Genomic DNA, 17156 nt, shown 5'->3' with positions numbered 1-17156 from the left:
ATTAAACAGCTAGCTGAATCCAGACCTCAGGGAACATGGGTATTATGTTTCCCAAGAAGAATGTTTTTATGTGAAAACACATGCTACTGTATATAACACCCAGTGAAAATCTTCCTAAACCTACACAACACAAAGAGCCTGTGCTCTTCTTGACACAAGGGGGGAGTCTAATGATGCTAGAAGACAAACTAACATTACAGAATAAGCAGGGAGACACACTGTTACTTGAAGGAACACTATGACAGAGAACCCCATCACTAAAGGGTTATAAAAAAGGTCATCAAGAAGTCAGTTACTTGTCTTGTAAGAGCTTGTTTATGAAACAAGAACTGTAAACCACAGCTGTGCAGAATTCAAGAACCACATCTGATGATGGGCTGCCCTCTTCCCCTCAAGAGCAGCAGGCCCCAGCAGCAGAGAGCATGTGATCCTCAGGCACACCGCAGTGGTCCCCTGCAGCAACTCCCACATTACAGTCAATTAAAGGCAGATTCTGTCTATTAGGTGAGCACGGTCCCCATCCAATTAAGTCTGACTAATGACCTGTTGATCCAGGGTTTCCATCATATGGAATCCCTGGATCAACAGGTTATTTTTAAGAAGAGAAGATTAATTTAAAAAAAATCTCTGAAAACCAAATTGCCTGGATTGACAAATACTCCAGCTATATCAACAGAAACTGGTCCACAAAGCATGCTACTTTGGACAAAGGACTGCTCACATGCTGAGCACTAGAAGCAAGCAGAAATGTGTGCTGACTCACCTGACCTCTGTATACTCCACAAACTGGAACCTGATAAATTCCATTTATCTGTGCCAAACCTCAGCTATACTGCCACTGAAAATACCAGTGCACAACACTGCACTGACAGCACTGCAAATTATCTACTATTCACCAGAATCTGTCATGAGCCCCAAGAGTGGTTTCTCCAACAACTCTGCCCATTTTCATTTGGTAAACAGTGACATTTCCCCTGCTTTACAACTGAAGCTAAAAATAGCATCTTTCATTCCATAACTTCCTGAACTTTATCAGAAATGTGTTTTATGCAGCAAGCACCGGCACTGGGAACAAACTGAGGGTATGAATAGCTGTGAAAAACCTGCACAGGACCAAAAAAAATTGGACTCTGAAACAATGATCTCCCCCTTCAGGAGGAGATGATGCTTTGAGCAGATTACAAAATACCACAAATTGCAAAGCAACACATCCCCTTTAAGAAACACATTTCCAAGGAAACAATTCAAACAGTATTAATTTTGGGGTTTTTTTCTGTTCTTCTTTTTTCTCATTTTATTGAATGAAACAAAACAGAACGGACAAACACAAGAAATATGATCAGTGCTCCTCACATCTCATCTCTACAGTAGTCCTTTAGAGTCAACAGCTGCGAGCTCCTCCAAGCACAAAGGCCAAGAGAGACCACAGTGCCACAATACCAGAGATTCTAAGAGACAAGAATAATAAAATGCTGTTAGGCTACTTATATGTACATTTTACTATAGAATAGTAAAATGCTGTTAGGCTACTTATAAGTACTTAATTTTTTGTTTATTAAGAGCTTAGATTCTTTTTCAAACCACGTCAAGGCAGAAATTTACCCTTCATGAGCATCACTGTCACCACCTCACAAGAGGGGTGCACTTTGAATCTGGAATTCTCTCCCACTGCCAAGCTTTCAACTCAGCTGCAGAAAAAAATCCGCATCCATCCCACACCTGAGATCCTGCCTCCCTCTCATCAAGCTGATTAGAGCTGGTGCTACAGCTCATTAAGATTACCACCTCTCTGCTGTGACAGCACATCCATAGTTTTGTGTTACCCTCGGGGTAACATTCCCGGGTCAACAATGAGCGAGTCACCCAGGGCTGAAAGTTCAGGAGCAGCCACCCAGCTGCTTCCGAGTCCCCTGCTCCTCCGAGGGGCTGGCAGGAGGACACTGCAAACACGAGGCGGGCTGCTGCTGTGCCAGGGCCTCGGACCTGAAAGGAATGCTTCCCCCGCCCGCACTATTCCTGCGCTCCGCAACTCACTGCAGCAAGCAGTTCACGCTCGGCGAGTGCCTCCAGTGGCGATAGACGGAGACCTGCAGGTGAGGGTGGTGCCTGTAATCCCGCAGGACGTGCTTGACGCTGCAATGAAAGCACGGCTTGAGCTCAGCCCGCAGGCTGCTTACAGCACCCCACTGCTCAGGGCAGCAATTTCCATCGAAGAGCTGTCACAGCAGAGGGAGGGTGGGACAAAGGCCTGGATCAGAGGAAGACAGGACTGAAAGTTAAGACTTTCTGATCACTTACTGCTTGTATTTATTGGAGAGCAGAATGAACTGGTTCTTTGAAAGCCGTCTGACATCAAAGCGACAATGAGCCTTAAACTCTTGGTAAATCTGTTCCTCGGTCAGCCCTGGCCATCCTCGGACATGAACAACCAAGGCAGGTGGATGGCGGCAAGGAGAATCTTCCCCAGAAAAATTCTGGAAAATGTACAGTATTGAGCCATATCTAAATTTGGAAATACTATAGAGCCACTATTAATATAATCAGAAAATATGCAGAACATGATAAATAAATGACAGGTTGTATAATACTGCTGTTGGTGTAATTTTTTTTTTTGCCCCAAGATTCATCTAAATATTATCATAAAAGCAAACTGTGACAACTACCACCGAGAAAATATATCCATTTGGCAAAGCAGAAATTCAACTCATTGGCCATTTCAAAAGGTCCACTGCATCACTTGTACAACAACAATTTCTGCCAAGGTGGGCCCCAGCACGATTCCTCTCCTCTAAGGAAGTTATCAAGTAGCCTTCTGACCTATGCACCCCACAAACAGGTCACAGACCTGCAATTCATACGCACAATGCTTGAAACACCACCTCGGATGAAATTCACTTTGTTCACATGCTCAGCTAACACGGTGAGGTACTGCGAGAAAGAAGGCTCAGCCTCCACTGCACCACTAAATCAGAAAACAAAAGAGAACAAAGTTTTGTTTCTCCAGTACTGCACTGCTACACAGTGTCAAGCTCTTCAACTAGTGACAGAATAGATATTTCAGATCTTAGTATCTTCCTACACAAGTCAAATAGCTGCAAGAAAAAGGAAGGGAACTTAACTGAAGGCACTGATTCACAGAGATTTCAAAAATGGAAACTAATGGAAAATTATTTGACCCTTACCCAAGTGAAGTGAACTTGAGAGAGCTTGTTCAAGAATAAAGAAGTCACAATGTCATTTCCCAACCTCTGAGCCATCACATGGCCCCTGATTTCATTTTTAAAATGTCAGCTTTGACATAAAACTTTGACATAAATACTACTTTCAGATTCATAAAATAAAAATCTAATTAGGATATGACATTTCCAATAACACTTTCTTTTGTCCAAAAGGAAGACCAGTCTGCGAAACAAAAAGTCAGACATAGCAAATGGAAGACTGTTTTCCATAGGAAAAACATCCCTTGTAATGCAATTTTCAGTCAACACTTAAACATTACTCACTCTGTGGATCTGCACAGTAGCAAATGAGCTGACATCAGAAGAACTAGAGAAAGGAATAATGAGGTGGCATTAGAAGAAAGCTAGAGAAACAGCTATATACATAGAAAGCAAAAATGCATTGAAGTGCAGCTAAGTTACTGAGAACAAGCCTGCATATAAACAAATATTTCTTAGCATCAAATAGATTTAGAGAGAAGGAAAAGATTACCAAATCTCAACACAAACTCTGAAGGAGTTTTTAAGAAACATTTTACCTGAACCACAGAGAAATGCATCATAGCCTGCCTCATGAGGAAACTTCTTCTCAGCTGTAAGAGTCCAACAAAATCAGGAAGAAGTAAACACATCTAGCATGCTGTGAAAACTACTACACTGCAGAATCCTAATTCATGAGATCCACTATTCTGAAGGTTCTTTTCCCCCTCCCTTCTACTCTGTTTCATTCCTCACCCTGAAAACTTTATACTCAGTAAAAAGTCTCTGCTTCTAGCAAGTGTTTTAAAACAACAAAAAAGAAGCAGCTGTTACATGAATGCCTGAAAAGCTTAGCAAGATGCACATTAAAAAAATTTAACTTTTATGAAAGTCTAAACCTAACTCTATGTTATGGATGGTATGGGAACCATTTCAAACACAGGAGGCCCTGTGCTGCAGGACACAATGCTGCCAGGAGAAGCCAGAAAACATCTGCCTCATAGCCAGTATTACATCATGTCCTGGACACAACCTCCTGCACAGCCATCATTTAACCCTGCACACCAGCCACCTGCTACTTTGCCATTAGTACCTTCTACCTTCCCTTCTAAGACAGCTGTTTCCCACCTCCCCTTGCCCCTTCCAAGGGCCCCTAACTTCACAGCCCAAGTCAGGTTCAGCCCAGCAGTGTAAATGCTGTCTGCACCAGCAGCATGAGGCAAACCTGCCCTGCATTTCCCTCAGCAGCTACCAGGGACATGCAGAACTTGGCAGCCCAGGCTCTGGGTCTGGACAAAAATCTGTATCAGCAGCTCTGGGCAAATTCAGCAGACCCCTCATGTTTTGTATGTCACCCAGAGAGTACAACAAACCTCTTTTAATCTATCTGACTCTGAAGATTTGCTTAAGAACATACCGTATCTTGAGCAGCCACTTGCAAGAGCTATAACGGGGCATGGTGGACCTTTGGGATTCAGGTTGCTGCTGAAGACAAGTGGATGTGTGATATTTTTGTCTTTCTTCAGTATGTTAGAGAAAAGTTACTGTTCTCGACTGGAGACTTTAAAGTGAACTTTGACAGGCCTCCAGGAACAGGCCAAAATACTTACTTGAGCAATATCTACCAGTTTTCTTCCTGAAAACTAACTTCTAAGTACTTTCTTAGTCTCTTCCCTCACTCAAAACTTGTAAGCAGCAAATTTGTTCTAATTGCATTAAAAAAATAAAAAAAAAAAGTAAGCAGAACTAAAACTGCAGGGAAAGAGGTTTACTTGATGGTTCTATTTGAATGGGGAACCCTGGAGATTAAACAGATATCCCTGGAATGACTGAAATAAAACAAAGAACAATCAAGCAGAATATGCAGTCTGAAATTGCTAATAAACAAACCCTCAGAATACCAGTACTGTTTTTAAAAAATATTAATTTTGCATCTCCTTCTTGGGACTAGGGGGTAATGGGAAACAGGCAAAATTTTCCTTTCCTTAGCAAAATTGACATGCAAAAAAATTAAATCACAAAAGAAGTGTGAAGTAAGTCTCCTACCACATTATGACTATGCTCATGAGGTACAACACTGACTCATGTGCTCCACTTGAACATTGTCTTTAGTTACTGCTTTGGGCTCAGGGCAGCCCTCTCTTAGGACAGGTATTTGAAATTAGGATATATTTTCACCAAGAACTGCATCTTACTCATTTCAGAACATGGCATAAGCAACATAATTCTCAAGATGAGTGTACAGCTGTATGCAAACTAAATTTGCAACCAATGAAATAATGGCGATTCAATGCGAGAAGTGATTCAGGACAAATTATTTACTACACAATTTCTTTATAAGAAAGATGTGCAAACCCTTTGCTCCTAAATTTAGAAAGACAAGGATCCAATTGAAAAGCATTTAAGAGGAGGGAAAGAATGAACACGGGAAATGGATGACTGTGAAATATCTTTCCAAGAAGACACAGGAATTGCTGAAAGCTCTATTGGCCACCACTTACCTGCACAAAACTGCATATGCCTCCACAAGACTAGACACTCGAGGAAACAGACATTTCTATAAAAGAAGAATGTATTAGAAAACCAACCACAACAGACCTTATGGTGAGTTCAATTACTTACATTGCCAATTTGTTAAATGAGATTTAAAATTAGAACTTTCCAAGGCAACACTGCAAACTGTTTGCAGTTCTGTTATTATCATAGAGCACTGAAGAAACATATCCTCTTTCTTGGGTGAAACACAAGTTTAAACTTCAAACAAAAAAACCTGTGCATCTCACCTTCTGCACAGATTTTGTTACAGTCTTGGTGTCTATGATGACAGGAAATAGGTTGTGAATGTTCCTTTTAAACTCCTCATAGCTTTCTGAAAGCAAAGCACATGTGGAGAAAGGCATCAGGAAACTGGGGAAAATCCAATGCAGCCACAAAGTAATAGGAAAGAGAAGTGACAACAGGCAACAATGCCCTCTCCACCATTTAGAACTCAGAAGAGGCAACCAACCCTGCTGCTGGCTAAGCCCTGCAGGTGTCTGTGGTGATAAATTGCCACTGCACCTGCTGTTCCACCCCCAGTGCAAAGGCAGCAGCCCGGGACAGCAGAGCAGTACCTGGGAGGGGCCTGTAGAACTTGTCGTGAAGATGCATAAGGTCCATAAGCATGTTGTGTCCCACCAGGGGCTACGGGAGGAATATAAACATAACAGCCCATTGGAGCACTCTTCTGAAGAGAGCTCACAGGTTAACAACACAGGCACACTCAACAGCTGTAACCCTTTCCTCCAGCAGACAACATCCACACACACAGGAGTCATCCAGGCTGCAAGGCTCACAGGAGAACTACTGCCTTCAGAAAATCAGACCTGTGGACCCTTTGAGAGGGTATTGTCTCAGCAGCATTCTATTTTCAGTGGACCTAAGGAGTTAAGTGGATTCAGGATTCAGCTGAACAAGGTTCCAGCCATCAGATTTATATTCTCACTCCTAAGGGCAGGGACAGTCTTTGCTGCACATCACGCATAGTCCTCTAAAGCTGAAATCCATTTGATAAGCTGCATACAGAACGTAAGAATTTCCACACAAAGTCAGACCAATGGTCCACATGGCCCAATAAACTGGTCTGATGCATGCTGAAAAGCACAGCTTGCTCAAAAGGCAAGAGTCTGCTCAGCTTTCTTAGATGGTGACTCAAACTGTAACACTAGAGTTTTTAATATTGCACTTAACACAGCAAAATTAAAAAGAGATGAAAAATGAGAGTAAGGTTAAGGGATTTTACCTTCTTGACTTTAACAAGTATTTTGAAGAGGTTGGTGAAGCCCCGAGCAGACAGGAGAATGAGCTCTTCTTTACAATAGTCATAAGAAGAGTTCTCCAGAAGCTGACGATGCTCTGGATTCACTTTTTTCACCATTACCTGAAAAGAACAGTCACTGAGTATCCCACCCTCCCATGTTAGGTGCACGTACATTGCTTACTGGGTTCAGTAATGCTGAGGTCAAGTTCAGCTTCAAGACACTGAAGGACAGAAAAACTGCATCCCCTGGGACATTGGGACTGTCTCACTTCTATATGGAGATCAGTGCTCCAGCAACTAAACAGGCCCAGTCAAAGTGAGTCTTAGTTGTGCTTCTCTACTTAAGAGGACAATTCCTACCAAAGGGCTTTTCTGAGCACAAATTAACCTAATTCAATTTTACTTGATACCAATACGGTACGTTCATGGTACCCAAAACCCAGAAACAAACAGCAATCATAGAAGCTGAGTCCCCAAAGGCAATGAGAAGGCTGGGTAAATCTGACATTCTGGAGGCATTGGTTATCAGACCAAAGTAGGACTAATGCAAAAAAAAAAATATTTCTGTAAGCTAATTCTAAGCAACTGACTGATATGATACCCATAACTCATAGTTTGAGAAGTCTACAACCATAGTTTTACTACAGAAAATATTGTACTAAATGTAAAATGCCAGTAGTGAATAGCAAAACAGCAAAGCATAGAGTAAAAAGTCTTCAAAACAACTTCATGGCAAAAGTCAGCAAAGGAAAAGCAGAGAAAATGCTAAAACTGTACATTCTTGTGGAGGTATTGAAGGAGGGACTTAATAAAGTCTGAAGACACAGAGAGGGTGCCTCTAGAAGTGCTCCAAGGACAAGCACTTCCATTTAAAAGGATTTTGGGGTTACAGGACAAACAGAAACCAGAGTTGCTCAGTTTTCTGTATCCCTTTTCTTATGATCCCACAATCAACATTTCTTTTGTCAGTCTTCTTCTGCTTCTTGACCCTATCATTAAAAGTACAAGCAACATTTCAGAGTCCCTGCAACAATGCCAGTCCTATCTGCCCCGAGAGAAATCCTCTTTTCAAAAGGTCCATATTTCCATCTCACCTTCTTGTCTCCAAGAGGCTCTGTCCAAACATTTTCAAGAGCCTGCCTCAGAACCAGCTGAACTTCAATCATATGATAGCCTATGACACACAAAAAAAAAAAAAAAGGCAGTAGAAGCTTCAGAGGTGCAGACAAGCCCATTAAGGAAAACACAACATTCCTCTAGACAGACGGACTGACATGTCTCTCCCCCAAAATATAGAAAATATTCCTCAACATATGATCCTGGTACATTACCACATACAATAACTGGAAGAAAACAAAACAAACAAAAAACATAGACACACACACAAAAAAAACCCCAAAACAAAACAAAAAAAAAAACCCCAAGAAAACAACAACCAGAAACACACAGAAATAAACAAAACACAAACTCCCCCCCCCCAAAAATTGCAGTGAAAATTTCAGGCAAATAAGCTTTTGTAAGGACACAGAGGAAAGAAAAAGACTAACTGAAGTGAGAGGAAAGCTACTACTCTGAAAAAGACACTCTCTGGTTTGGGACAGTTTCAGAGCAACAGACCCAGAAGCCAGGCACACAAAAGGTACCAATGCATTTTCTCCCCACAGCTGAGAAGGGACTAACTCAGTCCTCTTCTGAAGAGCATTAAAAGAGACACCTGAATGAGTCTTCTTGCTTACTTAAATAAACGTCTTCCTTATCACAGGTTCTCACCAGGGCCAGACTCTATTAAAATATCAGTATCATATCTAGCTGACAAAGCAGATAAAAATCGCAGCACAGTCTCCACCCCTCCTATTGCATACTCAGCAAAAAAACTCAACAGACAAAGTCTTGAATACTCTGTTTTTCCTAACCTTTTCTACATTATATTCCCTGACCTAGAAGATGAAGTTTTGGGTTCTGTGAGTAAACCTACAAATTATTCCCTGCAAATATTCGCTGTTCTTCAAGTCAGCACAGAAGTTCCTCAGCTCTGCTATAGTGCTCCCAAAACCTAACACAGGGGTAAGTGACCTGTTTATTCGCACTGGCATATATGTGTCTCTGTGGGGCTCCCTGTTGCTCCAATGAGAGGGACTCAACTCTGAAAGGAGGGGAAGAAAATAAACAAAAAACTAAATCACCTAGGATTTAAAGCATGTAAAATGTTATCCTGATTCAGAGTAACTACAAATTCTCCAGCTGCTGCTAAGAAGAAGCACAAAATGGAAGTTAATTACTTCCATTTACTTCCAACAAAGCATGCTCCAAGCATCCAGACATCCACTTCTGCTTCAGAAAGACCCACCACCCCAAGAGAGCAAAGCAGAAGAGCCGAGATAGGAACTCCTGACAGGAGGTGAAGTATAAAGTGGGGTAAAGAGTTGTAAAGGCAGGATGGGCACTGGTGCTTTCCCTCTCAATAGAGCAATTTAACAGAAGAAAGGACAGTTATAGCCCCAGAGATTCACAAGAAATGATGAAGCCACTCAGAGCCCACAGGTGCCTGAGAGGCACTGTTTCATACCACTCAGATCCTGCAGAATCAGAGTATCCCCTTCTTTTGCTGCAGCTATCCAAGTGGTCACTTCATCAATAGCTTTCTTCATGACATCCCTGTCTGCATTACTAGTGCTGGATGAGGGGAAAGAGGCAGTGTGAGAAATGCTCTTTACAGGTGAAGCCTTGTGCCTTGCTGTAGGAATGGAAAAGCTTCACTTCCCAACATGCACCCAATTCTCCACATAATATCCTGTGACCTCAATCTTCCTTCAGACACCATGGCATGCTAGAACAGCTGACAGCAAGCTGTTCAGCACGGCAGGTTTCAGTATTCCTACAAAATGTGATCTGAGTGACACTGAGCCATGAGCACAGTACTGAGGAGACACCTCTCTGAGAAGTGCTCACCTGCAGATTTTCCAGGTACCTGCTAAGAGGTGCTGCCTAAGGAACTTCTCCTGTACCTCATTCATGTACGGGATTCCATCTTTGAGGAACTGAGGGGAGAGAAAATGCCAGGTTGGTTACATTCCCATGGATTTTCTCACAGCATATTAGAGAATTATCAGATTAGTCAGGACAAACAAACTGTAGGCAATCCAACAGGTATGGAGGAAAGAAAAGGATATTTGTCAACTGTAATCAATTTTTTTTATCTTGTTTTACTTTTCCTTTAATAAGATGCTTCTAAGAGTCAAGAAGTCAGATGGTTCCTGCCCAAATTTGCAAAACAGTACTCTTATGGGATCACAGAGTCTGAATTTTATGGGAAATGTGGTAATATATAAGATGCTGGTAAACTGGTACTTCTGCACCTTCATGGATAGTAAAGACACCCACCAGGGCTTGTTTAGCAAATCCTTAGCTCACCAAAGGTAAGGTTTTGGGGTTTTTTTGAGGCAGGAGAATCTGTCTGAGGCTACCAAGGATGTGGTTATTGCCTTTACATTAGTTCAGAAAAAACTCGCTACCCCTGTTGATAACGAACTGCATGATGCATTCATACTTTAGGAAGATGCTATTTACCCCAGAAACGTTAACATTTAGGGATACTAATCTGATTTCTTCTGCAGTTGCACAGATTTCCTCTGTTCTGCATTTCTGGCAGAGATTACATACCTTGTTGTAGTCAAAGCCATAATGAGACAGGAACTGAATACTAGATGCAGAGAGGGTGAATTCAACATCCTTTACTCCCAGTGTTGAGGGAAAGAGAAAAAAGTTGTATGAATGCACCACATACCTAAAATGAAAAGAAAAATATCTCTAGAAGATAATTACAAGAAATAATTCTACCCCAAAGAGAATTATGCATAAAATCTCTACTGCGCTATCCTCATTGTAACAGAAAACTGCTTTTTTACTTACTTGTTTGAATTTTCCTTTGAGAATATTGCCAGCCCTGCAAGAAAGAAACCTCTGTTGAGATGGCAGCGTTTAGCTGGATGTCTTCTGATAGCCTGCAAATTAGATGAGGGATGTGGGGAACCCCTCAAGAAATACATGCTTTCCATTCAGGAATGTCACTGTGCCAATCCTAGCAGCAACTGCCAGGCCACTCCCTGGATTCCTGAGAGCTGAACAGGACAAGCTTTCACTGCTGTGTGGGAAAATGAGTCAAATCTGAATTAAACAAGAGACTGAACAAGGGGCAAGAGGTGAGATGGTGATGAGTCTCTGACTGTGCATACACAGATGAGACTGTGGGACCAACTACACTACCATAGTGTTTGGAACAAGCTGGGCACCACAGAGGACTGAAACCCAGGTTTTACTTCTCAGGTTCTTTTTTCTTCTGTTAATCCCTAAAAGGCACACGAAGATCTTACATACCCCTGAGACTTTCAATAATATTTCAAACTGTTTTCAAGCTGGCTTCTTGACTCCTTACTGGTTCTTAACTGTCAATAGCTCTCCTCCATGGACCATTTCTCATGCTGATTTGTTATTTTAGGAATAACAGAAATAGCAGCCTTCATTTTCCTCACAGTCCCCTTACTCATAATGCACTGCATCAAATGACACAGCTTTGAACAGGAGCTGAAATCATATGCTTCTTGCTTGCATCCTCAGATTTAAAAGCCTTGTATTTTTATCTGTGACCTTTAAATATGGTCAACTTTAGACCCATAAAAACTATACAGCCCACCTGACTTTATTTATTAAAAAGCTGATTGTGTTAAACATCGGGGCGGGGGAACCCAACAAGCAAACGCCTCTGGAATGAGTGAATTAAGGCCAGAGCCACCCGCAGGACGCACCTGTTAGCAAAAGGCCAGTTACCCGTATGACCTCGGGAGGTCACTTTCCGTGTCAGAGCCGCACTTACCGAGCTGAACTAGAGTGAAGCGCTGAACACCCTGCCTGGCCTTCACGTACCGCTCCGCAGGGGAGTCAAACAGGCTAGGAACAAAACCAGAATTGGGGAGAGGGGACGCAAGAAGGATTGCTATGCACAGGTTGTCCTCACAGGGCTAGAGCAACAAGTCTCCCTTACATTTCAAGTCCAAGAGCTTTACCTGGGCTCGTTGTTTTGTAGGGAAGTTGAATGCAAACCAGTAAATTCCATATCAAGGGCTGTTGAAGTGGAAAGAACACAAGAGAATCTGAATTTGAAGCATGTGCTTCACCACCAGCAGGATGGGGGTCTCTCACACACTTCTAATCACCGTAATCTTTGTCAAACCACAGGAAGCAGGCTCAAGAGAAAAAGCTGTGGCGCTTACACTTCCAAGCTGCCTCAATGCCTGTGGCAGGATGAGCAGGGACACCTCCCCCACGCCCTTCAGGAGGGGCCTACCTCACCCTGTGCTGTGTTCGTGCCCCACCCCGAACCCCTAACACCCCTGGCCCCCAGCCGGCCGAGCCGAGGCCAACAGCGCAGTCGGGGTTCCCTTTTCCCGTTCGAATCCCCGCGCCTCAGCGCTCGCTGTTGTGGGCGCAGCAGCGCCATTACCGGCTGCCATACCCCTCAGCGCCCGGGTCCCCACTTCGGGCAGGGGCCAGCCGCCCCCTGCGCGGCCGGGCGGGGGCCGAGGGCAGCACTGGGGGCCAGACGAGACGCCCCCGACGCTCACCCACGAATGTGGCGCGGAGGATGCGGCGCCTGAGGCGCGGCAGGTGCCGGGCAAAGCCCTCCGCGCCCACCTCCATCGCCGCCCTCCCGCGGCCCGGCCCGGCCCGGCGCGCCTGCGTGCCCGCCGCTGCCCCGCGGGGCGGGCCCGATCCGCGCTAAAGGATGGGAAAGGGAGCGCCACGGGAGCTTCCAGCGTGACCCGAGCGGTGGGAACGAAGGAGTGGGAGGTTTAGGCTGGAAATTGGAGAGGCTGCGAAGGCGCCCGGCACAGCCCCCGCTCACAGGGAGCGCAGGGGCAGCTCCCACTGCGCGCCTGCCGGAAATATAGATCGCACAGAAGCCATCACTATCTGAGAGTTATTATTATTATGAACCAACAACTAGGTAAAAATCCAGTAAAACAATGGCTTTTTTCATTATGTCTGAGGATTTAATAAAGATGCCAGAACCGGGCCGGGCTCGGTTGCTCGCATGCTGCTGAGCCCGGCACAGAGCCCTGGCGTTCTCCTGCCCCAGAGCACGCACACACGAGGCAGCAGGCACAGCACCGGGACACAGGCACGGGAGTTGCACTGACCAGCCTGGCCTCCCTGGACTTGCCTGCCAGAGGGTTCCAACACACTTTCTGTGGGGATTTCACAGCCTGGTCGTCGTTGGGAGATCTGCCAAACCATCAGGCAGAGACGCTGACAGCACCAGCCTGTGCCAAGCAGGAGACAGACACACAAGGGGAGAATGGGGCTTCTTATTCCCTAAAGCACTAATTTCTGCAGCTTCCCTTCTAGATCTATCTTGCAATCCTGAGATTCTAGTTAGAATCTCAGGATTGCAAGAAAGGTGCAAAGATGAGTTGGAGGAGTTTAATATTTTCACTAAGACTTTGCACATCTTTATCACTTTATCACAGTTCTAAACATTATTGTCATGTCTACACTTTGCTAGGTTAAACTGCCAGTGTACAGGGATCAACTATCAAAGCATTTCCAGAGTTCAGGCTGGAACAAACAAAATCAAATATTAAAAATAAAAATATATTTTTAAAACATTGCATTAATAATAAATTTTGTCAAGCTGAACTGTGATAAATTTATTCTAGCATTAAAGGTGTTGATCATTTTAGAATGAAGAAAATTACACACTCCTATCCATTTGAAAATATTTTATTATAAGGTGACACATTCCAACTTTTTCCAGCTCTGGACATTCCCTTTGCCAGTACACAAACCTAAAGAAGTGATCCTTGTTCCTCGGAAAGTCTTCCCAACGATCTCCATTTTACCGGTAGATTCTTCGTGGCTCATGCAGAACAACACCACCCTCCTTCACACCTTTCTCAAATTCCTGAATCTTGTTAAAAAGACAGACACATATAAATACAAAAGAAAGCCAGCAGGACTTAAGTATCAGGGGGAACATGTTATATGGAGGGGCAGAGATTAGCAGCCTCATGGAAGCATAATATCAGGAACTGCAGCTTGTCAAAGCCCTTCTGAGTGTTGCAAGGAGGGATTGTCAAGCCACATGAGAAAATTGAAGGTGAAGAGAAGTAAAATTAATGCCTAAAAAGGCAAAAAGGGCCAAAGGAATAAGTAGATGGGTACTTGCCGAGTCACAGCGGCGTTCCCAGGGGATAATGGCTTTAAAGTCCACAAAGTTGATTCCTGCTTCCAAACAGCGCTGTGCCATTACACGGCCAAGGTTTCTGCATGCGGCTACTCCCTTGGGACTGTACAAGTGTCTCTTTATGGCCCACTCTCGGGTAGAGGCAGATACCACAACATCCCCATTGGAGCGCTCAACAAAGGCTTCTACGTAATGCTGTGTCCGCTCTAGCCGTAATCTGAGTGCAGGAAAGAAGTAAAAGAGGATTATGATGTCTTTTGCAGAGAACAGAGCCAAATGCTTAAATTACTCCCTTTATGAAATAAAATTGAATGTAATAATATACTACATTATATTAAGAGTTTTGCTTATTAAGACACAAAACAGGACTTGTGTTGGAAGGAAAGGGTTAAAAACAGAAAAATAGTGAGGAGGATTTGCTGAAGTGACCTTGCAGCTGGGAACGCCAAGTCCTGGAGAATAACATTGTGGGAAACCCCACGTATTATACCTACTGCTGTTTATCCCCTAACTGTTTTGAGAAGTAGAATCTCTGTATAGAGGTAACAAGTGTTCAAAGAGCCTTGGAGGCTCTCCCATGGACATGCTTGAGCTCCCTCTTTTGACAGATAGACCATGAAAGCTCAGAGATCATAAAAAGCACAGAGGAGACCACAGCATGATGGTTTACATAAACTTAAATGCCCCTAGTAAATGGGTGCCAACAGCAGGCTCACTACCTGCACAGACTAGGCCTAACAATGCCGGCATTCCCACCTATGTCTCCACCTGGGCATTCCTTTGGGATCCTTCAGTTAGCAAGGTAATGAAATTAAGTGTACTGTTTGCATTTCAGCCATAGTTTTGTGATCATTTCAGTGGCCTGCCTGTGTCAACTCACACAACTCCTATTGCTAGCTCAGAAGAGTGAAATTCCAAGAGCAACTTCTCATCAGTTACTCAGAACCACAGTCCTACAATGCCACAGACCAGCACCCACTCCAAACCAAGCACTGTACACCTGCACAGTGTGGAACAGATATATATGACGGGAGCTGCTCCAACAGAAATGGAACTTTGGGGTCACTATGCAGTCCATTAAATGCTTGAGCTGACACAGCAGGTGTTGAGTTCTGACACAGCAACTTGTTGACATCTGCAAGTGGTCAGAAAGTACCTCATAAACCTCCAAAATAACAGTAGAACATTTATTAGGAGCAACTATTTCTTATTGCACGGAGAAAGTATTGGCTTTCCTGGATGGGGTTCTCCCCACAAGAACAAAATAAAGACTTTGAAATGCCAGCTTAAAATGAACTTATTTTCCAGACGACAAGTAAATTTAAAACAAAACAAAATCAACAAACATAAAAGAACCCTAAACAGACTATTATGGTGCCTCAAATAAAACCATGAAGCATGGTAGGCACAGGAGCGAGAGAATCCCGAGTTTAAAAGTTGTTGCTTAAGCAACAGTACTGTTGCCTTAACAATAGATGTAAAAATCTTGACTACATATGCTTTCATGTGCTACTAGTACACTCTCCTCTGAACACAGAGGATGCTTGCTGATTAAGAAACACTAATGTGCTAACTGATTCAGCAACCCAAAATACATATTTTGTATGTGGGTTTCTGGGGTTTGTTTTGTTGGTTTTTGTTTTTTTTTCTTTTTTGGAGTCTTCATTTCTGGCAGTAACTTCCTGACTCACCTGTGCCAGAACTCACGCTTTGGCCATGTTGTCTTCCAGCCCCGCTCCTTCCTAGCCAGGGCCATTTGCTCCAAGTTCCGTGGATTTCTGTTAGTGAAGTTTGGAGCAACAACCTCATTTTCACTTGTGTCCACTTCAGTCTCAGTTTTGAGACTAGCTGTAGTTGATGCAAAACGAACACCTTGGGGGGAGAGCAGATAAAAAACACCAAAGATTAAAAAAACACGTAGTGCAGACAGTAGAATGGATACAGTACACAATGACACAGCTTACAGAATTCCGCAGGGCAGAATGATCTTGCTTTTATTTTTTTAAGCACCTAACAGATAAATGACAAGACCTCAATCTGTTTCCCCAATTTATGAGGTGAACTGCAAGTACACTAACGCCGTTTCTAATGTCGTATGTAAAATATAAACTCACGCGTGACTAGGAGATCCCTAGGACCAAAGCTTTACAAAACACTGAAAGCGAAGTACACAAGAAACCAGAGACAGCGCTACCAAACAACAAGGTATAAACCCTTCATCCTTGGCACAGCAGCACCGCCAAGATACCCGGCCGCCGGACGTCCCCGGGAGCGCGGAGCCGCCGCCAGCAAAGGCCGGCACGGGGAGCCCTGGGCTTACCCGCTGCACGGAGCCCGCCGGCCGCCAGCAGCAGGCGGCTGCTCAGCGCCATGGGGAGCCGGACCGCCAAAGCCCCGGGCGGCTGCCACTCCCCGGCCGCCGCTCAGGGACACCCGGGAGCCGCCATGCGCGAGGGGCGGCGCTTCCCGCGGAAGCGGCCGCGGGAATTCCGCCCGCTGCCGGCGGGGTCAGGCGGAAGCGCCGAGCGCTGGACCGGTGCTGCTGCGCCGGCTGAGCCGCGCCGCGGGTGGCGCCGGGGAGGGGCGGCTGCGTGGTACTCGCGTCTCGTAAAACAGAGCAAAAAACACTGCCCCGACTCGGGGGGTTATCTTTTAACTTTTGCCCGTGGAAAAAGGGCTTTGGGGAATACCGGCCTCCGGGTTGCTTTTCCTGGAACGGGTGTAAGGAAGAGGGACCAAGGCGCGGAAAGGGAGTGGGTAAAGAGCAACAGTAGGTGTTTCAGGAACTACCATCATCCTGTTTTAGGCTTCGTTCCAACTGCTCCTGCGGCACATAGGTACAGCAGAGCTTCTCTGCCTTCTCAAAGCATCCTCCTGCAAGCATGTCCGTGCAGGAGCCTTATTGCAGCTGTATTGTTTG

At 44.4% G+C, this 17156-nt stretch overlaps 2 protein-coding genes across 4 annotated transcripts; both read right to left on the bottom strand.

Annotated features, from left to right (window-relative positions):
- Positions 1-1258: 1258 nt before the first annotated feature.
- Positions 1259-12782, bottom strand: PNLDC1 (PARN like ribonuclease domain containing exonuclease 1). Of its 3 annotated transcripts, none has more exons than XM_030236453.2 (19): positions 12615-12779; positions 12057-12114; positions 11867-11940; positions 10906-10939; positions 10657-10780; positions 9946-10034; positions 9563-9669; positions 8091-8170; positions 6979-7116; positions 6311-6380; positions 5981-6066; positions 5699-5754; positions 4615-4682; positions 3758-3811; positions 3504-3546; positions 2863-2962; positions 2299-2474; positions 2035-2133; positions 1259-1448 (listed from the first exon to the last, which is right to left on the bottom strand). In XM_030236453.2, exons 1-19 carry the CDS (start codon positions 12688-12690, stop codon positions 1382-1384), a joined length of 1599 nt encoding a protein of 532 aa, XP_030092313.2. In that variant the 5' UTR covers positions 12691-12779; the 3' UTR covers positions 1259-1381. The 3 variants fall into 3 exon arrangements, 2 of the variants coding, with proteins under 2 accessions (XP_030092313.2, XP_018775463.1); XM_018919918.3 differs by having other exon boundaries at positions 4615-4679; XR_001991497.3 differs by lacking the exon at positions 1259-1448 and having other exon boundaries at positions 2846-2962; positions 12615-12782.
- A 975-nt stretch (positions 12783-13757) lies between these two features.
- Positions 13758-16722, bottom strand: MRPL18 (mitochondrial ribosomal protein L18). Its single transcript, XM_030235312.2, has 4 exons — positions 16557-16722; positions 15928-16108; positions 14219-14453; positions 13758-13960 (listed from the first exon to the last, which is right to left on the bottom strand). Exons 1-4 carry the CDS (start codon positions 16606-16608, stop codon positions 13889-13891), a joined length of 540 nt encoding a protein of 179 aa, XP_030091172.1. The 5' UTR covers positions 16609-16722; the 3' UTR covers positions 13758-13888.
- Positions 16723-17156: the final 434 nt, after the last annotated feature.

The sequence above is a fragment of the Serinus canaria genome, chromosome 3, assembly GCF_022539315.1.
Source record: "Serinus canaria isolate serCan28SL12 chromosome 3, serCan2020, whole genome shotgun sequence".
In the NCBI taxonomy this organism is placed as follows: domain Eukaryota; kingdom Metazoa; phylum Chordata; class Aves; order Passeriformes; family Fringillidae; genus Serinus; species Serinus canaria.
This window is presented reverse-complemented; position numbering and strand designations above follow the sequence as displayed.